General features: G+C 39.0%; 1 protein-coding gene across 2 annotated transcripts; it reads right to left on the reverse strand.

The window, feature by feature from the left end:
• Positions 1–2,632: 2,632 nt before the first annotated feature.
• CLK1 (CDC like kinase 1) lies at positions 2,633–11,460 on the reverse strand. Of its 2 annotated transcripts, XM_027589398.2 has the most exons (13): positions 11,326–11,460; positions 9,632–9,792; positions 9,159–9,387; positions 8,089–8,179; positions 7,628–7,694; positions 5,981–6,097; positions 5,726–5,892; positions 4,933–5,027; positions 4,710–4,839; positions 4,010–4,092; positions 3,498–3,577; positions 3,126–3,216; positions 2,633–3,001 (listed from the first exon to the last, which is right to left on the reverse strand). In XM_027589398.2, the coding sequence occupies exons 2-13, from the start codon at positions 9,790–9,792 to the stop codon at positions 2,858–2,860; spliced, it is 1,455 nt and encodes a 484-aa protein (XP_027445199.1). In that variant the 5' UTR covers positions 11,326–11,460; the 3' UTR covers positions 2,633–2,857. The 2 variants fall into 2 exon arrangements, with proteins under 2 accessions (XP_027445199.1, XP_027445200.1); XM_027589399.1 differs by lacking the exons at positions 8,089–8,179; positions 9,632–9,792; positions 11,326–11,460 and having other exon boundaries at positions 9,159–9,364.
• Between the last annotated feature and the right edge of the window lie 5,395 nt (positions 11,461–16,855).

The following is a 16,855-nucleotide window of genomic DNA, read 5'->3' on the forward strand; positions in this document are numbered from 1 at the left end:
CCATGCTCAACAGGGAGTCTGCTTCCAATTTTCTCTCCCTAAGATGAAGTAAAAAAAAAAAAAAGTGCTAAAAAATAAAATGTACTATCATTTAGGGTTTACTCAAGAAAAAAATTCAGATACCCTCTGCACAGGCAACCTTAATGTAATTTGAATGGGAATTAACCTTAAGACTAATTGTATTGCAAGGGACCAAACATGCAAAATACCAATCAAGATATACATGGTTCCTTCCAGATCAATAGCTTATATACAATCTAGGCCACTATTCCATTTGTGTTTGTATTTTTTTTTAAGATTTTATTTTGATAGAGAGAGAACATAAGCAGGGGGAGTGGCAGGCAGTGGGAGAGGTTGGAAGCAGGCTCCCTGCAAGTAGGGAGCCCAAGTGGGGCTCGATCCCAGGACCCTGGGATCATGACCTGAGTCAAAGGCAGACGCTTAACCAACTGAGCCACCCACGTGCCCCACCACTTGTGCTTTTCATCTATTAAACATAAACATAACTCTGAGAGGTAAATGCCATAATATTCCTGTTTTACAAATAATATAGATAAGCATAGACTTGGTGACATTCCGAAGTCCTGCAGCTAGTAAGGGCTAGTTTTCAAACTACACAGTCTGACTCTGGAGTTGAGATCCTCATTCTAGCATCAAGAATTTATATGGCCTACAAATCTGCTAATTTTTAAATTTCTAAAAAGCCCCAAAACTCTTGAACCAACAGTGCAGGAACTGGACATCCACACATAAAAAGATTAATCCTTCACAAAAATTAACTCAAAATGGATTAGACTTAAATGTGAAACACAAAACTTTTAGAACTCCTACAAAGAAAACCTCGATGATCTTGGGTATGGTGAATTTTTAGAGACACTAAGGGCATAACCCATGAAGAACTGACAATCTAGATTCTAAAAATCAATTTCTGTGTTAAGACAAGCCAGACTGGAAGAAAATATTTGTGAGACACATCTACTAAAGGACTCTTAACCCAAATATAAAAATAACTCTTACTATATCCTATTTGATCTAGCAATCACTCCTTGTTATCTATCCAAAAGCAGTGGAAACATGTCCACACACAAACCTGTCCATGGATATTTTTAGCAGCTTTATTCGTAATTGTCTTAGAAGCATGTAAGATGTCCTTTAGTAGGTGAATGGATAAGCTGTGGTACACATCCAGACTATGGAATACTAATTCAGAACTAAAAAGAAATGAATGATAAAGCTATGAAAAGATGGAGGAAACAAATGTACATTTAAGTGAAAAATCTGAAAGGCTAAATACTACAGTATTCCAATTATAGGACATTCTAGAAGAGACAAAACTACAGTTAAAAGATCAGTGGTTGCCAGAGTATGGGAGGGGAGGGCAGGGCAGGGCCGGATAAAAGGCAGAGCAGATTTTTAGAGCAGTGAAAATGCTCAGTATTGTCATGATGGATTCATGTCATCTTCCATTTGTACAAACCCACAGAATGTAATGCACTAAAAGTCAACTAGAAAGTAATCTATGGACTTTAGGTGATTATGTCAACATAGATCCAATTTTAACGAATGTACCCATTGGTGAGGGATGTTGATTAACAGAAAAGGCTATACATGTGTGGGAGCAGGAGGTACATACGGAATCTCTGTACCTTCCTCTCAATTTTGATGTGAAGCTACAACTCTAAAGTCTTAAAGAACTTAATTAAAAAAAAAACAAACAAAAACTGACTGTAGTCTTAAATGATCAAGCATAAATAAAACCATAGACAAATGCCTAACTTTGACCAGTCACTTAATATTTGACACTTGGCTACAAAGTATTCTGGAAAGATTTTTTTTTTTAAGGATTTTATTTAATTAATCTCTACACCCAGTGTGGGGCTCAAATTCACAACCCTAACATTAAGGGTTGCATGCTCCACTGACTGATCCAGCCGGGTGCCCCTCTGGAAGCTTTTTTCTTTCTTACGATTTTTGTTTTTTGAGAGAGAGGACAAGCAGGAGGGAGAGGGAGAAGCAGGCTCCCGGCTGAGCTGGGAGAGTGATGTGGGGCTTGATCCCAGGACCCTGGGATCATGACCCAAGCTGACGGCAGACACTTAACTGAGCCACCCAGGTGCCCCATGGAAGCTTTTCTGTTATTTCTTACCAGTCTTGGATGAGAATAGGACCTGAAGCCATTTGTAGTATCCCACTCAGGGGGTATTTGAATGGGAATAAAGGGAGAAAAAAATTGGGGGCCAATCTCCAGTTCTTTTTATTCTGTAAAATTTGGATTCATTACATTTGTTTTCAAGGAGGAAGGCAGAAGCCCCGATGCTGGCCATCCCTAATATGGAAACAAAGCTAAATATTTCCAAAGACTTAAAGGAAACCTCCAAAAATGGAAATATATACAGGAAGAAAAACAGTGCTAAAAACCGTGCAGGAGGCGCCTGGGTGGCTCAGATGGTTAAGCGTCTGCCTTCAGCTCAGGTCGTGATCCTGGAGTCCCGGGATCGAGTCCCGCATCCGGCTCCCTGCTCAGCGGGGAGTCTGCTTCTCCCTCTACCTCTGTCCCCCTGCTCATGCTGTCTCGCAAATGAAATTAAAAAAAAACACAACACTCTACCTTTAAAAAAAAAATGTACAGATTCCTATAGATTTCATAAGCACAAAAAATTTATTCTGAATAAATCATTTTATACAGTAATTACTGGAAAAAAATGTTCATTACTTTAGCAATTTACTTAAATCAAATTATCCAAGCAAAATAAACAGCAATACAAAAATGTAAGAATTTTACAAAAGCTATACAAAATAACTTATTTAAAAATTAGACTGATACAGTCTATAAAATATCTTCAAGAGAACTATAGATCTATGGAGCTTTTTTAAGGGGGTAAAAGAAGGGATGCTTTAAGGCTTCTTTGAGAGTAATCCTTTTAGCTGGATCATACTCCAACATTTTCTCAACAAGGTCAAAGAGAAGCTCATGTTCAGCATCCTGAGAGAGCATAAATTGCTGAAAGGAAAAGAAATACAGTCAACAGTCTTTTAAACTACCACTTATCGTAATTTTATTTCTTTACCATAAAGAGAAGGGAAAACTCAAGGTTTTAATCATTTAAGTAATGGTCCAGACTCACCTTCAGAGGTTTACAGCGCCTTGAAACATATCTGCCGGCAGAACTGTGTTCATCCCAGTCTAATCGATCATGATGGAAATATTTACGTTTCCTAAAAAATAAGTCAATATCCATTGATGTTTATAATGCTGACAATGAAAACTTAACACCTCTAGGAAAATGATTGGTTTCAATTATTATGCTTTTATAGATCAAAGATTAACACTTTACTAGAGACTTGAAAACATAGCCTAGTTATTGGCTTCCCAACAAAGGAATCTGTTATTTAAGTGAAAAAGCATTAGGACTTCATTGTTTATATTAAAAAGTTCTAATCAGAATATAAGACCAAGTGGTACAAAGGATGGCACCTACTCTTAAATAAAAACATACCTGGTTTTCTGTATCATATGTTTTGGTAAAGGTCCAAGAATCCTTTCCATCATTGCCAAATGCTCCTTACTATCATGTGTCTAAAACAATAAACAAAACTTGTTAATAAGCACACTGTATACTTTGTTCTCATTTAACATAGCTGCTAAATTTCTAGTCCATAGAGATCAAAAGAAAGGTGATTACTAAAAAGGGCAAACTGTTAGCAAGTTACAGCTGACAACAAATATTAAGGCCCACAGAACAAGCTCACCAATGTTATCTCCAAATGAACAGGTAATTGTTTATAATATACTTAAAAAATTTTTTTAAATGATAAATTCTTAAGGAAATGCAAATATCCAATAGCATCAGCTACAGAATTTTTATTCCTTTATACTTAACAATTAAGTCTATTAATTAGAAAAAAAACTTGCCTAATGCCCAAATGTACATACTTTGCGCTTTAAAGTGCTCATTCACATAAACAATTTTTTTGAGCAAAACCATTGAAACAGATCACTGTCACTTACTGGAAATACTGTAAACCCAAGGTAGTATTCAATAAGAATACAACCTATACTCCAGACATCACATGGCTGGGACCACCCTAAGGCTGCAAAGCAAAAGCAAACTGTTAGAAAAAAAACTAGTATTTCTCAAAGACATTAAAAAACAAACATGAGCTTAAAATCCTTAATGTGTGTTTTTTTTTAAAGATTTTATTAGAGTGGATGCGCACAAGCTGGGGGGCGGAGGGGCAGAGGGATAAGCAGACTCCTTGCCAAGAGTGGAGCCCCCCATGTGGGGCTCCATCCCAGGACCCTGAGATCATGACCTGTGCTGAAGTCAGACACTTAACCGACTGAGCCACCCAGGCGCCCCCTACCCTTATTGTGTTTTAAGTTACTAATCTCTTAAAGGGAAAAAGATTTTAGAAAAATCCCCACAAAGAATAAGACTAGAACTATAAATTTTAAAGTTAGCTTCAGGGGCACCTGGGTGGCTCAGTCATTAAGCGTCTGCCTTAGGCTCAGGTCATGATCCCGGGGTCCTGGGATTGAGCCCTGCATCAGGCTCCCTGCTCCGCTGGAAGCCTGCTTCTCCCTCTCCCACTCCCCCTGCTTGTGTTCCCTCTTCTCTCTCTCTCTCTCTGCAAATAAATAAAATCTTAAAAAAGTTAGCGTCAGTAAAGATATATACAGGTTCCCAAAGCACAATCAAGTAACTTACCTAAAATAACTTCAGGTGCCCTATAATGCCTTGTAGATACCAGTGTACTGTGATGTTCATCATCATATGTTGCGCTTCCAAAGTCTACAACTTTAATATCTGGATTTATTAAAGTACGTTCATCACGTTTCTGCAATCACAAATGATGGGTTAAGGACGCATAATATTAAAAAGACATAAGAGCTTCATTTCAAACAATGAAGGTATACACCTGAAGACTTACCATTTTGGGATTATATGCTTCTGTGTAGTCAGACTGCACAAATAAGATGTTTTCAGGCTTTAAGTCTGTGTGAGTCAACTTGTTACTGTGCAGAACTGAGAATGAAACAGAAAAAGTTGTGATCTGAAAATCAAAAACCTAACCAAACTCAAAAGCCCTACAACAAAAAAACCTCTCTGATGAACATGTCCAAAGTTGTCAACATGCAACCGCCTGCTAGAAAACCACCCACTACCCTCAAAGTTAGTCCACCACCAGCTAAATGCTCAAAAAGTGAAGTATTTTTATTCATGAAGCCGAGATTTGCCTGTTTCCAATGATGGCTTGTAACATTTGTAAAATCGTGTGAATTTTTTGGGTGGGGAAAGCATAGAATCTTAAAATCTATTTTTTTTAGCCATTACTTGGAAAGCAGATCCGTAAATGAGAAAGATTATCAAAGTCGATGCTACGTTGACGCATACAGAAATGACTACAGTCAAGGATGTGAACCTGGACATCGTCATAGAGACCATGAAAGCAGGTATCAGAACCATAGTAGCAAGTCTTCTGGGAGAAGTGGAAGTAGTTATGAATCAGGCTAAACTAGTCTTCTATATGACATTATTACATGATGGACAATATACTACTTAATGAAATGCAAAACTGACCAATAGCTTGTCATCAACATCTTCCTCAAACCTACCCTTAAGTTAGGCTTAGATTCCATTTTTTTCTTAAAATATCCAAATCAGTCTGGCATTAAATTAGTCTTAATAATCTCAAATTTCTGGAAGATATGCCAAGTACTTACAATTCACTGACTTGCATATCTGATATGCCATCTTCCTGATATGATCCAGACGAAATGGCAGAAAACCATTTTCCTTAATGAAGTCATAAGTACTAAGTCCTAATAGTTCAAACACAATGCAAATGTGACCATGATGCTCAAACCACTCCAACATCTGGACACAGCGGCTATAAACACATGAAAAATAACTGAGTACAGATTCTCACAATTCAAATGTACCCGAGAGCATTTTCTGAGTTCTACTTTGATACTTACAATGTACTACTGGGGTCTGTTGTATTCAAGTGTTCCAGAACCTGTATTTCTGAGCGAGCAGCTTCACAGTATCTATCCACATTTTTAACTATTTTTACTGCTACATGTCTACTTCCTCTGTTAGAGAGAATTAAGTTCAAGTTAAAAAAAAAATGTTAAAAATGATGTCCTCTTCCATTTCTCTATCACTCTTTTCAAACTGTACTACTTCTAGTTTAACCCAATGTATTTGTTTTCTTGAATTACGGTCTAGCATTCAGTTTTATCTGACTATACGTTAAGTACTCTCTTCTAATTGCAACTCACTGTAAGCAACGAGAATGATCTTTAGCTATATGGTGGAATCAGATGATACAAATACATGTTGAATGACACAATTTTTTTTTTTCATCAAACCACCACTCACCTGATTTCTTTTTTTGGTCCTTCAACTAAACTATATTTAATAGCTGTAATGTAACAAGAATATTACGATATCACCACTTCAATTTGCTGTCCAACTAAGACTCAAAACACATTATTTTAAACAGTTCTCTTGTAGTACCTGTCACTGGCAAATATTTTATCAAATTCTTCACTTTGTCTAGGTTACCAGAAAAGTTGGGATATGGGAAAGCATAGTAAGGAGCTCTACTTCTCAGGGCCTTACTAACCAAGAGTAGGAAGCCCTTCCCAATAATTCACTTAGAAAAGCTCTGCCATTCAGAATGGGGGAAAATTCAAATAGGAAACAAAAAAGATACTGGAAAAATTTCTTATACTATCTCAAGAAATTTCAACCAGTAGGGGTGCCTGGGTGGCTCAGAGTACCACACTGGGCTCTCTGCTCAGTGAGGAGCCTGCTGCTCCCCATGCTTGTGCTCTCTCTCCTTCTGACAGTAAATATAATCTTAAAAAAAAAAAAATTTTCAACCAGTAGTTTGAAAGGCACAAATAAACATGTGATACCAATTTAAAAGGGTTCTCAACCCTAGCTATGTTATCAATTATAGCATTCGTTGTGTTATGAATTATAGCATTTTCTAAATAGAGATTCCTAAGTAACTACCCTGAAGACTGTGTCAATATGTCTTGGGTAAGCCCAGTTTCAAATACCCCTAACATAAAACCAAGGCTGTGGCAAGTTCTGATTTGGATCACTGATATGGGGTGTGTGTGTGTGTGTGCGCGCGCTGCCCAGTGGGACAACAAAATACTTTGTAAAATAATAACATCCATCCTCAAAATCAAAGACTACATACACTATTAATAGCTAACGTTTAATAATCTAAAGGGCTGGTACTTTTTTTTTTTTTAAAGATTTTATTTATCTGAGAAAGGTAAAAAAGCAAGCACACACGAGTAGGGGGGCTGTGGGCAGAAGAAGGAGCAGCATACTCCCTGTGAGTAGGGAGCCCAGCGCAGGGTTTGATCCCAGGATCCTGAGATCATGACCTGAGCCAAAAGCAGATGCTTAACCGACTGAGCCACCCAAGTGCCCCTTAAGGGCTGGTACCTTTTACTGGGAGTTTCCTAGATCAAAGTCAAAAAACCAAGTGAAAGTATATAAAAATATATCTAACTTACGGTCAGGCAATATTCCAAAGCTAAAAAAATTCTCTACTATTGCTGACAACACCAAATGCAGTCTCAGGCTAGGAAACTTACGCTTTATGATCAATGCACTCCACGACTTTTCCAAAAGCTCCTTCTCCTAAAGTATCAACAATTTCATCTAAAAGAGAGAAATAAATCTCAGTTATACCAAGAAGTGGAAATAGTTTACTTATCATAATAAATACTATCAATGCAGATTATTCTAGTTGATGCTACAAATTTCCTTATCACTAGACATTTTATTGGTCAACACTGTCAAAAAACATTTTTAACTATTTTTAGGTCTAATTTCATTCTTAAGCTCATTTTATTAACTTGATTTACTGTTCTGGAAGTTCTGCTTAACAAATATTAAATTTCTAAAGAAAGAAAAAAAACACAATCCCCCCCCACCAAAAGAAATGAAAAACAAACAAAAAAACAGAGAAAGAAAAGATTTCCAAATCCCTGAAATCTTTATATATAGATTATGTTATCTGAAAAGTTAATAAGTGTTGAAAAATATTCTATACATCTTGCACTTAGTACGTCTCCACTCTGACAGATCAGGTGACCCTCCTCATCATCCTCTACACTCCTGGTTCTTTTCCTTCGGTGACTCTTCTGGAAACGTCAAGTGGGCGGCACCAAGATCATCCAGCCAATCAATATACCCGAGTGAATTCAGGGCAGAATACGAAATTCATTCAGCGGGGAGATATTCAGGCATTCAGATACACGCCAGGCCACAAACGGTTGGCAGGAGCAATTTCAAATTCAGTCCCCAGAAATTCACAGGGCACATAGTTTATGTTAACAGGAGAAAAACATGGCAAGGAACAGATTTTCAGATAAGATACTCAAAGTGGCAAGGCAACAAAACATAATACAATTGTTTTTCTTAAAAAAAAAAAAAATGCTTAGTTGTAGCATTCACTGAAACATAATTTTAAGTTTCTAGTGTTCTAATTTAATGTTGCAAAATTGTAGGATGTAATCTTTACTTGGTCAAAGTAGACTGTGGCCAAATTAAGATTTCCTAGCTAATCTAAGAAAACAAATATTAAAACAGTAAACAAAATTAAAGTCCTTATTTTGGGGAGGAAAAAAAAGATTTGGCATACAAGAATAACACTATGTCATTTCAAATGTCATCTGAACTGATCTTCAAATTAACCCATTACCCATAATGTTCAAATCTGTTAAGTGATTTGCTTAGTGAAAAAATTAGAGCATGCTTTGCTAGAAAAAGGCATGCCTAAACCCTCAACCATACAAAAATAAAATGCTTATTCTATTGTGACAAAACTTCAATTTATCAAATAAAATTTCCTGAAATACCATAAAAACAAACTAATCTAATTACCTCCACTGATTCACTGGAATGACAATTAGTTGCCAACTACTAATGTTACTATAAAACTTAATATGTACTGTATTTCATTCAGCAATTTTCTATTCAATGCACAAACAGAAAGAATCCAAGTTAAATTGACATGACTTCTTTTTAAACAGAACTTTCTCAAATGATCAAACACAAATTCAAGTATTACTGTTTCACGTGGGAAATAAACTTTACAAAATGTTTTAAAAGAGCTCATACCCCATGTGAACGATGGTGTGAAGTACTGTGGTGAATCCTGTGTTTACTTTTATAACTACTTCTTCCACTTCTCCCAGAAGACTTGCTACTATGGTTCTGATATCTGCTTTCATGGTCTCTATGACGATGTCCAGGTTCACATCCTTGACTGTAGTCATTTCTGTATTCATCAATGTAGCGTCGACTATGATAATCTTTCTCATTTATGGATCGGCTTTCCAAGTAATGGCTAAAAAAAAAATCAATTTTAAGACTTTATGCTTTCCCCACCAAAAAAAATACACACAATTTTACAAACATTACAAGTCATCTTTGGAAACAGAAAGGAATGGGATTTATCCTTACTTAAGTGATACTATAATTTTAATCAAGAAAATATATCCCCCTCACACACTTTTACTGAGACATAGTTGACATACTGCATTGTAGTGAAATGTATTTTTACACTGAGACACTCTAAGTACCATCCTTACCTATCAGATGTTTTAGAATGATTATATTTGCAGCGCTTGTTCTCCCGGGCACTGCTATGGGATCTCTTCTTTCTTTTATGACTGCTACTGCTTCTCCATTTTCCACAGTCCCAATCTTTTTCATCCCAATCAGGACAGTAAGTTCTCTTTGAGTGTCTCATCTACATAAAAAGACAAGTTTTCCCAGTTAAGTTGTATCCCACCTGTCAACATTGAGCAGGTTAATGAAACTCTTCTTTGCAAATTCACTCTAGCTGTGATTTTTTTCTTTTGTTTTGTTTTTAAAGATTTTATTTTTAAATAATCTCCACACCCAATGTGAGGCTGGAACTCACAACATGGAGATCAAGAGTCTCACGCTCTACTGATTCAGTCGGACCGGTGTCCCTAAAATGTTCTTTTAAATCCAAGTTCAAAAGTCACTGTCAACCAATCTAAAATCATTAATAAATCCAACGAGTGCGCTGTGTGCCAAACTGTGGAGTCCAAAACTCTACTAATAGGTATTATGCACTATACACCTTATGCTAAGATTTACTGAAAACAGGTAGGAAAAGAAATAAAAGGGGTGGGGGCCAGAAAATCCAATTTATCAATTCTGGTAAAAATCGTACTCCTTTCCTGTCAGCTGCACAAATTTACTATAGGTCCATATATGTAACCCTCCCCATTTAAATGTTTATCAGAAACTAGCCTCCAACTCAAATGCAATCATAAATGTTCTTTGCGAAAGAACCCTCATTATTATTTCCGTAAAGCAGATAAATCGATCAAACTACCAACGTCTTTTATTATACACAGAAGTCAACGGTGGCATTAGAAAACCACGAAATACCATATTTTGGGGTACCCAGAACATGCTATATGTAACAAAACCTAGCTTATTCTAAAAGCAATCTTATATGATCAATTTGGGGGACGGGAGCGCCTTCCTTCCAGTAACGTTTCGAACGAAAATCAACTACCGTTCTTACCAGTACAAACTGCTAGGACTCCACCACGTCTTTAACATAACTGAATCAAAACACTCCAATTGTTCCCTAGGGGTTGGGGGGGAAGGGGGCGCAAAAATTCCAACGCATAAAATGTCTCATAGCCTGACTTCTCTCACACACTCCTTCAAATAAACCCTATTATTTCTGCTTCTCCGGGTCCCTAAATCTGATTTTTGTTAACGCCACCGAGGGGAAAGGCACTCGCGATTTTCACTCGAATCTTTCCAAGACTAGTCTAGACGTTCGGTGATACCGCCTCATATCAGGTCAATGTGTTCTCTCCATTTGCTACAAGAGAGTGACACGCACATTCCAGGACCCAAGTAAACACCACCCCCAGCAGAAAGGTTCGCCTCCTCCGCCCCGCCGCCATCTTACAGATCCGCCGAGGTGGCCAAGGCCGTCGCCAACAAAATGGCGCCTATGGGCGCCTGGCCCAGCCTTCCAGCCTAGCAGTCGCTCACTACCCCTCGCCAGGGTCTGGGGCGTCGCGCTTCAAGGAGAAACTCGCGGCAACAGGCTCGACAGAGAAAGGAAGACAAGCCCGCCGCCTTCGTGCAACCCAGGGGTGAGAGGAAAAAAAGGGTCGTCGTGTCGGGGATTATAGACAGCCAACAAGCGAGAAGAGGGCATCACCAGGCGCTCTCGAGGCACAGAAAAAGGGCCCTGACACCTAGCCCGCTTCCTCCGGCATCTTACCGTCCAGGCCACAGAGTCCAAGCCAAAGGAGACGAAGTTTGCAACGCGAAAACGGGAAAAGCCCAACTGACTGCGACGGGCTCCAACAACAAAATGGAGCTGACAGCCGCAGCGTCGGGACTCTACTCGAAAACACTGGTGACGCGGCGAGCGCGTCCCCCCGCGGGGCGGGGCGGGGCCGGCGGCGCCTGCACCCGGGGATGGAGGGAGACGAGCCGTGGCCGCCGTGTGCGCAGGCGCCGGGTCGGGAACCCGAAGACAGAAGGTGGAGGTGGGGAAATCGGCCGTGGCTGCCGTGTCGGCCATGTTGGCGACTGTCTAGGTCTGAGGAAACAATGTAGGTAATGGGGAGAGGAGTCTCGAACGTGCTCATTAAAAGTGGTACTTGGGAACGCTGGGTACAAGAAAAAGTGAGGAAGGCATGATACTAATAGCCTGTGCCCTGATCACCTCCATCATGTAGCTGTAAATTAGTAATTGTCTGGATTTCGGCTTTTGCTAAGGTTCTGAGACCTATTTAAAACTAGTTAAGTCTTTAGTGTTTGGGACTCACACTGAAATTGGATTGGAAAGATTTTTCTCAAGGTTTTTTTTTTTAAGATTTTATTCACTTATTTGACAGAGACAGCGAGAGAGGAACACAAGCAGGGGGAGTGGGAGAGGGGGAAGCAGGCTTTCCGCTGAGCAGGGAGCCCGATGCGGGGCTTGATCCCAGGACCCTGGGATCATGACCTGAGCCGAAGGCAGATGCTTAACGACTGAGGTTTTAAAAGTCGAAGAAACGAGTGGGCAAGAGGTAGGAAACAGGAAGTGGGGACCCTTCATAGTTAAACATTTTGGCATTAAGTCAGTGCTCTGCAGCAAGGCCAGATGAACTCTAAAAGGGGAAATGGAAGGTAGTGAAGAAAAAGTGTCAGGAACAACCTCTGAACAACAAAATCCTCAAACTACCCTTTAATACACCAGTGTAATTGCCAATCCTGACCCCACGCCCTTCCTCCATTTTGTCTCTCTTGCTCATTCCAAACTTAGTGGAAAACGTATAAAATTAAACATTACAACTAAGCAAAATTTTGCTGTTCACACTTGCACAGGAGAGCAACATACGTAGCCAGCCCTACACAGATGCACAATTATTGGGTAAGAAGCAATGAGGAATACGTATTTCTTAAAATTTCTATGGTAGTTTGCGTTTCTTAAGCCCCTTCTCTCAATGGTTTTAAAAACATTAATACTTATAAAACCATTAATACTTAAATCTTTATATTGGGGCCAGGGTCACCAAATAGAAGGTAAATATTTCAGAGGGAGATATTCATAATATTCATAAATTCACAGTAACTTGTTTAATTCAGGATGCATTTAGCACCTTTAAATGTTAAGCAAACCTAGGGAACCCCCATCTTTGGAGGATAATAGCTAATCATAGTGAGCTAGTTATTGTGCTAAGCACTGTACAAACGTTCTCAATCCTAACAATCTAGGAGATGGGCATCAACTATATTCTGCTATTACAGGTAAAAGTTGCAGTGAAGGATTACAGAGAGCAATTTAGAAATCCCCATAGTAAGATTACAAGGGTGAAAGACAATGAACATTGGAAAAGTCTTGTATATACTACCGAAATTAGTTTCCAAAATGGTTTTAAATTTAGCAAACCCTTAGGGCACCTGGGTGGCTCAGTCGGTTAAGCATCTGCCTTCAGCTCAGGTCATGATCCCAGGGTCCTGGGATCGAGCCCCACATCGGGCTCCTTGCTCAGCGAGGACCTGCTTCTCCCTCTCCCTCTGCCTGTTGCTCCCCCCTGCTTGTGCTGCCAACTAAATAAATAAAATTAGAAAAAAAATTTAGCATACCCTCCTACCTAACCAATTACTAACTTGGTATTTACCCAAAGTTTCATTTATGAAATTATTTTGTGTGTTCTTTAGTGCATGTTATTGGTTGTTTTGGGGTGGCACTATGTCCCTCCAATTCATGTTTAAGTCTTAACCCCCACTACCTCAGATTGTGACTTATTTGTAGGGCCTTTACAGACGTACTTAAGGTTAAAATGAGGTCATTAGGGTGGGTCCTAAACCAATATGACTGATCTTTCTTTTTAAAGAGATGAGGACACAGGCACTCACAGATTGTGTCAAGATAGAAGGGTCATCTGCCAGCCAAAGTGAGACCTTAGTGTAAACAACCCTGCCCACACCTTGATCTTCTAACTTCTAGTCTGTGTAACAGAATTTTAAGTTACCCAATTTCTGGTACTTTGTTATGGCAACCCTAACAAACTAATATAGTGCAAAGATTTAAAAATGGTATTTTGGAGGAAACTTGCAACTTAATTCCCTAATTAGTGAAGTTGAACGTTTTCCCTTTTCTCATTACTTGCCCATTCATACCTCATTGCTTTTTTGAATATACAGTTCTCATTTGTCCTTGAAGTTTTTTAATTGCAAGAAAGTTTTCAGTTTTCATGTAAACTTGTTCCATCTTTACCTTTGTCATGTTTGTAAACTGAGAAATTCTTTCCTCTTCAGAGATGTTTTTTCCTTTTTTTTTAGGCATCTGGAATTTTGCTATTTTTCTCCGTATAATTTACTGGTTATACTAACTCCATATAATTTACTGGTTATACGAACACAATTTATGAAATAACTTTTCTTTTTAATGCTTTTGGATACTGCTTTATTTTTTTAAGATTTTTTATTTACTTGAGAGAGAGAGCAGAGGGAGAGGGAGAAGCAGACTCTCTGCTGAGCAGAGAGTCTGGGGCTCTGCGGGGCTCTATCCCAGTACCCCAAGATCCTGATCTGAGTCGAAGGCAGACGCTTAACCAACTGAACCACCCAGGCACCCATGTTTTTCTTTTAAGTAGTCTTTACACCCAATGTGGGGCTCGAACCCACAACCCCGAGATGAGGAGTTTCATGCTCCACCAACTGAGCCAGTCAGGTGCCCCTCATTGTAATTTGTTTTTAAAACTTCACATTATCGTTTATTCTAGATTTGCTTTAGTTATTATATTGAGTTCCCATCCCTACCTCTATAGTTCGTACAAATTGAATTGAAAGGAGCTATCAGTTTTTGTTTAAATTCACTAGTGAAATAGTAACTACAGTAATCTATCCAGTTTGCTAAACTGATTAAAAGTTGAGTCCTGGGCACCTGGGTGGCTCAGTTGGTTGGGCGACTACCTTTGGCTCGGGTCATGATCCTGGAGTCCCAGTATCGAGTCCCACGTCTGGCTCCCTGCTCAGCGGGGAGTCTGCTTCTCCCTCTGACCCTCTTCCCTCTCGTGCTCTCTCAAATAAATAAAATCTTAAAAAAAAAGTTGAGTCCTATGTATTAAAATTTATCTATTTATATATGTTAGCTTCCTAGAGTGCACTCCCATGGAATAAGCAGTGTTCTATGCACCTTTATATCCAAGCCTGGAAGAAAATAAATTACTAGTTTTGAGCAAAGCAGGGGGAGCAGCAGGCAGAGGGAGAAGCAGGCTCCCCATTAAGCAGGGAGCCCAACACAGAGCTCGATCCCAGGACCCTGGGTTCATGACCCGAGCCGAAGGCAGCAGACGCATAACTGACTGAGCTACTCAGGCACCCCTGGTTTTAGTTTTTCAACAAAAAGATGAGAATATGTATCTTTAGAAATACCCAACATAGCTTATATGTTGCTAAACGGATTTGGAAATACCAAGTTTAACCAAAGTATAAATTGTAACTATTCAATTCACCATTAACCAAAGGCCTACACAGAGCTCTCTTGGGGCGCCTGGGTGGCTCAGTGGGTTAAGCATCTGCCTTTGGGTCGGATCATGATCCCAGGGATCTGGGGTTGAGCCCCGTATAGGGTTCCCTGCTTAGTGGAGAGCCTGCTTCTCCGTCTCCCTCTGCTTGTGCTCTCTTACTGTCAAATAAATAAATAAAATCTTAAAAAAAAAAAAGAGCTGTCTTCAAAGAGCTCCAAACCAAGATCTAACAGGATTTAGGTATTCTAATGGATAGGTGCAGGTACATTTTTAGAGTGGTGAAGGAACTATCAAGGCATATATTTAATCTATCCCTTAAGCTTATCAAGCTCCCTTTGCTATGAAACCATGATTTTCTGGCAACTTCTGATATTCTAGATCAAAGATTAGCAAATTTTCTTAAAGGGCAAGATCGTAAATATTTTAGGCTTGTAGACCTTTAGTCTCTGTCACAACCAATCAATACTGCTGTTGTAGCACAAAGCAGTCAGAAAACACAAACAAAATGGGCATGGTTGAGTTCCATGAAGACTATTTGCAGAAACAGGTGGCCAGCCTGAGGGCTGTAGTTTGCTAACCTCTGGTCCAAATCGGGAGCCATATTACTCTCTTTTTAAAGAAAATTTGGTTGATCAACAATATTCCAGTCTTCTTAGTAGTTTATGTGTACTGCCAATTAATAAATGGAACAGAACATCAAGCATGCAACTGCCAAATGTGATCAGTGTGAACCAGTCGTCAACTCAGTGTGAGTGGACAGAAAACAGTGTTAGGATTTTGATCCTCATGATGCCTCCAATAGGCCCAAAGTGGGCAGCCAGTCTGTCTCGGAGATCTTTATAGCTATAACTGAACAGACATTGTAAGAATGAGCTCTAAAAACCAAAAAACCCACCATATTGGTAACACTTAAAAAAACAAAGGCAGAGTTTGGAAGAAAAACTGAGGGAATGCCAGTCAGTACAAAAACATCTTGACAATCCGTAAAAGCCTCTTAATAATAATGACAAAAAATTTCAGTTGTCATTCACTGGAAAAGAAAAATACCAGGTATAAGTGTCAAAACAAATTCTGCCCAAAAGAGGCTTTAATATTAAGTCTAGAAATCCAAATGATTAAATTAAAAGGCTGAATCACAATGTGAAGGCATTAGGGGTACCTGGCTGACAGTAGGCAGAGTATGCAATTCTTGATCTTAGGGTTGTGAGTTCAAGCCCCACACTGGGCACAGAGCTCATTTTAAAAAACAGAAGTGAGGATATTAGTATAATTGGCACATCAGTTTAGTAGAAGGTATAGATGGTAATAAGAGGATATTGCAAGCTAACATCCAAATTGTAGGTAAGAAAGAAAATATTTAGATCAGCTATCTACAGAAATGATACAAACCAAGAAATAACCAAAATCTAATCAAGGTGATCAAAGCAGTTTGAAGAATATGGTTCTTGATGAGATCAATGGTATCACCTGATAAATGATGAGGCCTAATTCGGTGAGAGCCCTGTGGTGGAGAAAGGTTAGGAGAGGTGCTTCCATTTACTCACTACAGAACACTGAATACATGTCAGAAGCTTTACACACATTGTTTCATTTAATCCTTGTAATAGTCTTACAAGCGGGATGAGACTTTAGGGATGAGAAAACTTGGGAGATGTTAACCTGCCTAAAGGTACTAGTACTGTGATTCAAACACAATCCAGGACTCCACAACTGGTGCTCTTAACCAACTAATTGCATTTTCCAAACGGATCACCTGTAGTATTCTATCCTGCAGTACTGTAAATG

Source organism: Zalophus californianus, chromosome 3, assembly GCF_009762305.2.
Source record: "Zalophus californianus isolate mZalCal1 chromosome 3, mZalCal1.pri.v2, whole genome shotgun sequence".
In the NCBI taxonomy this organism is placed as follows: domain Eukaryota; kingdom Metazoa; phylum Chordata; class Mammalia; order Carnivora; family Otariidae; genus Zalophus; species Zalophus californianus.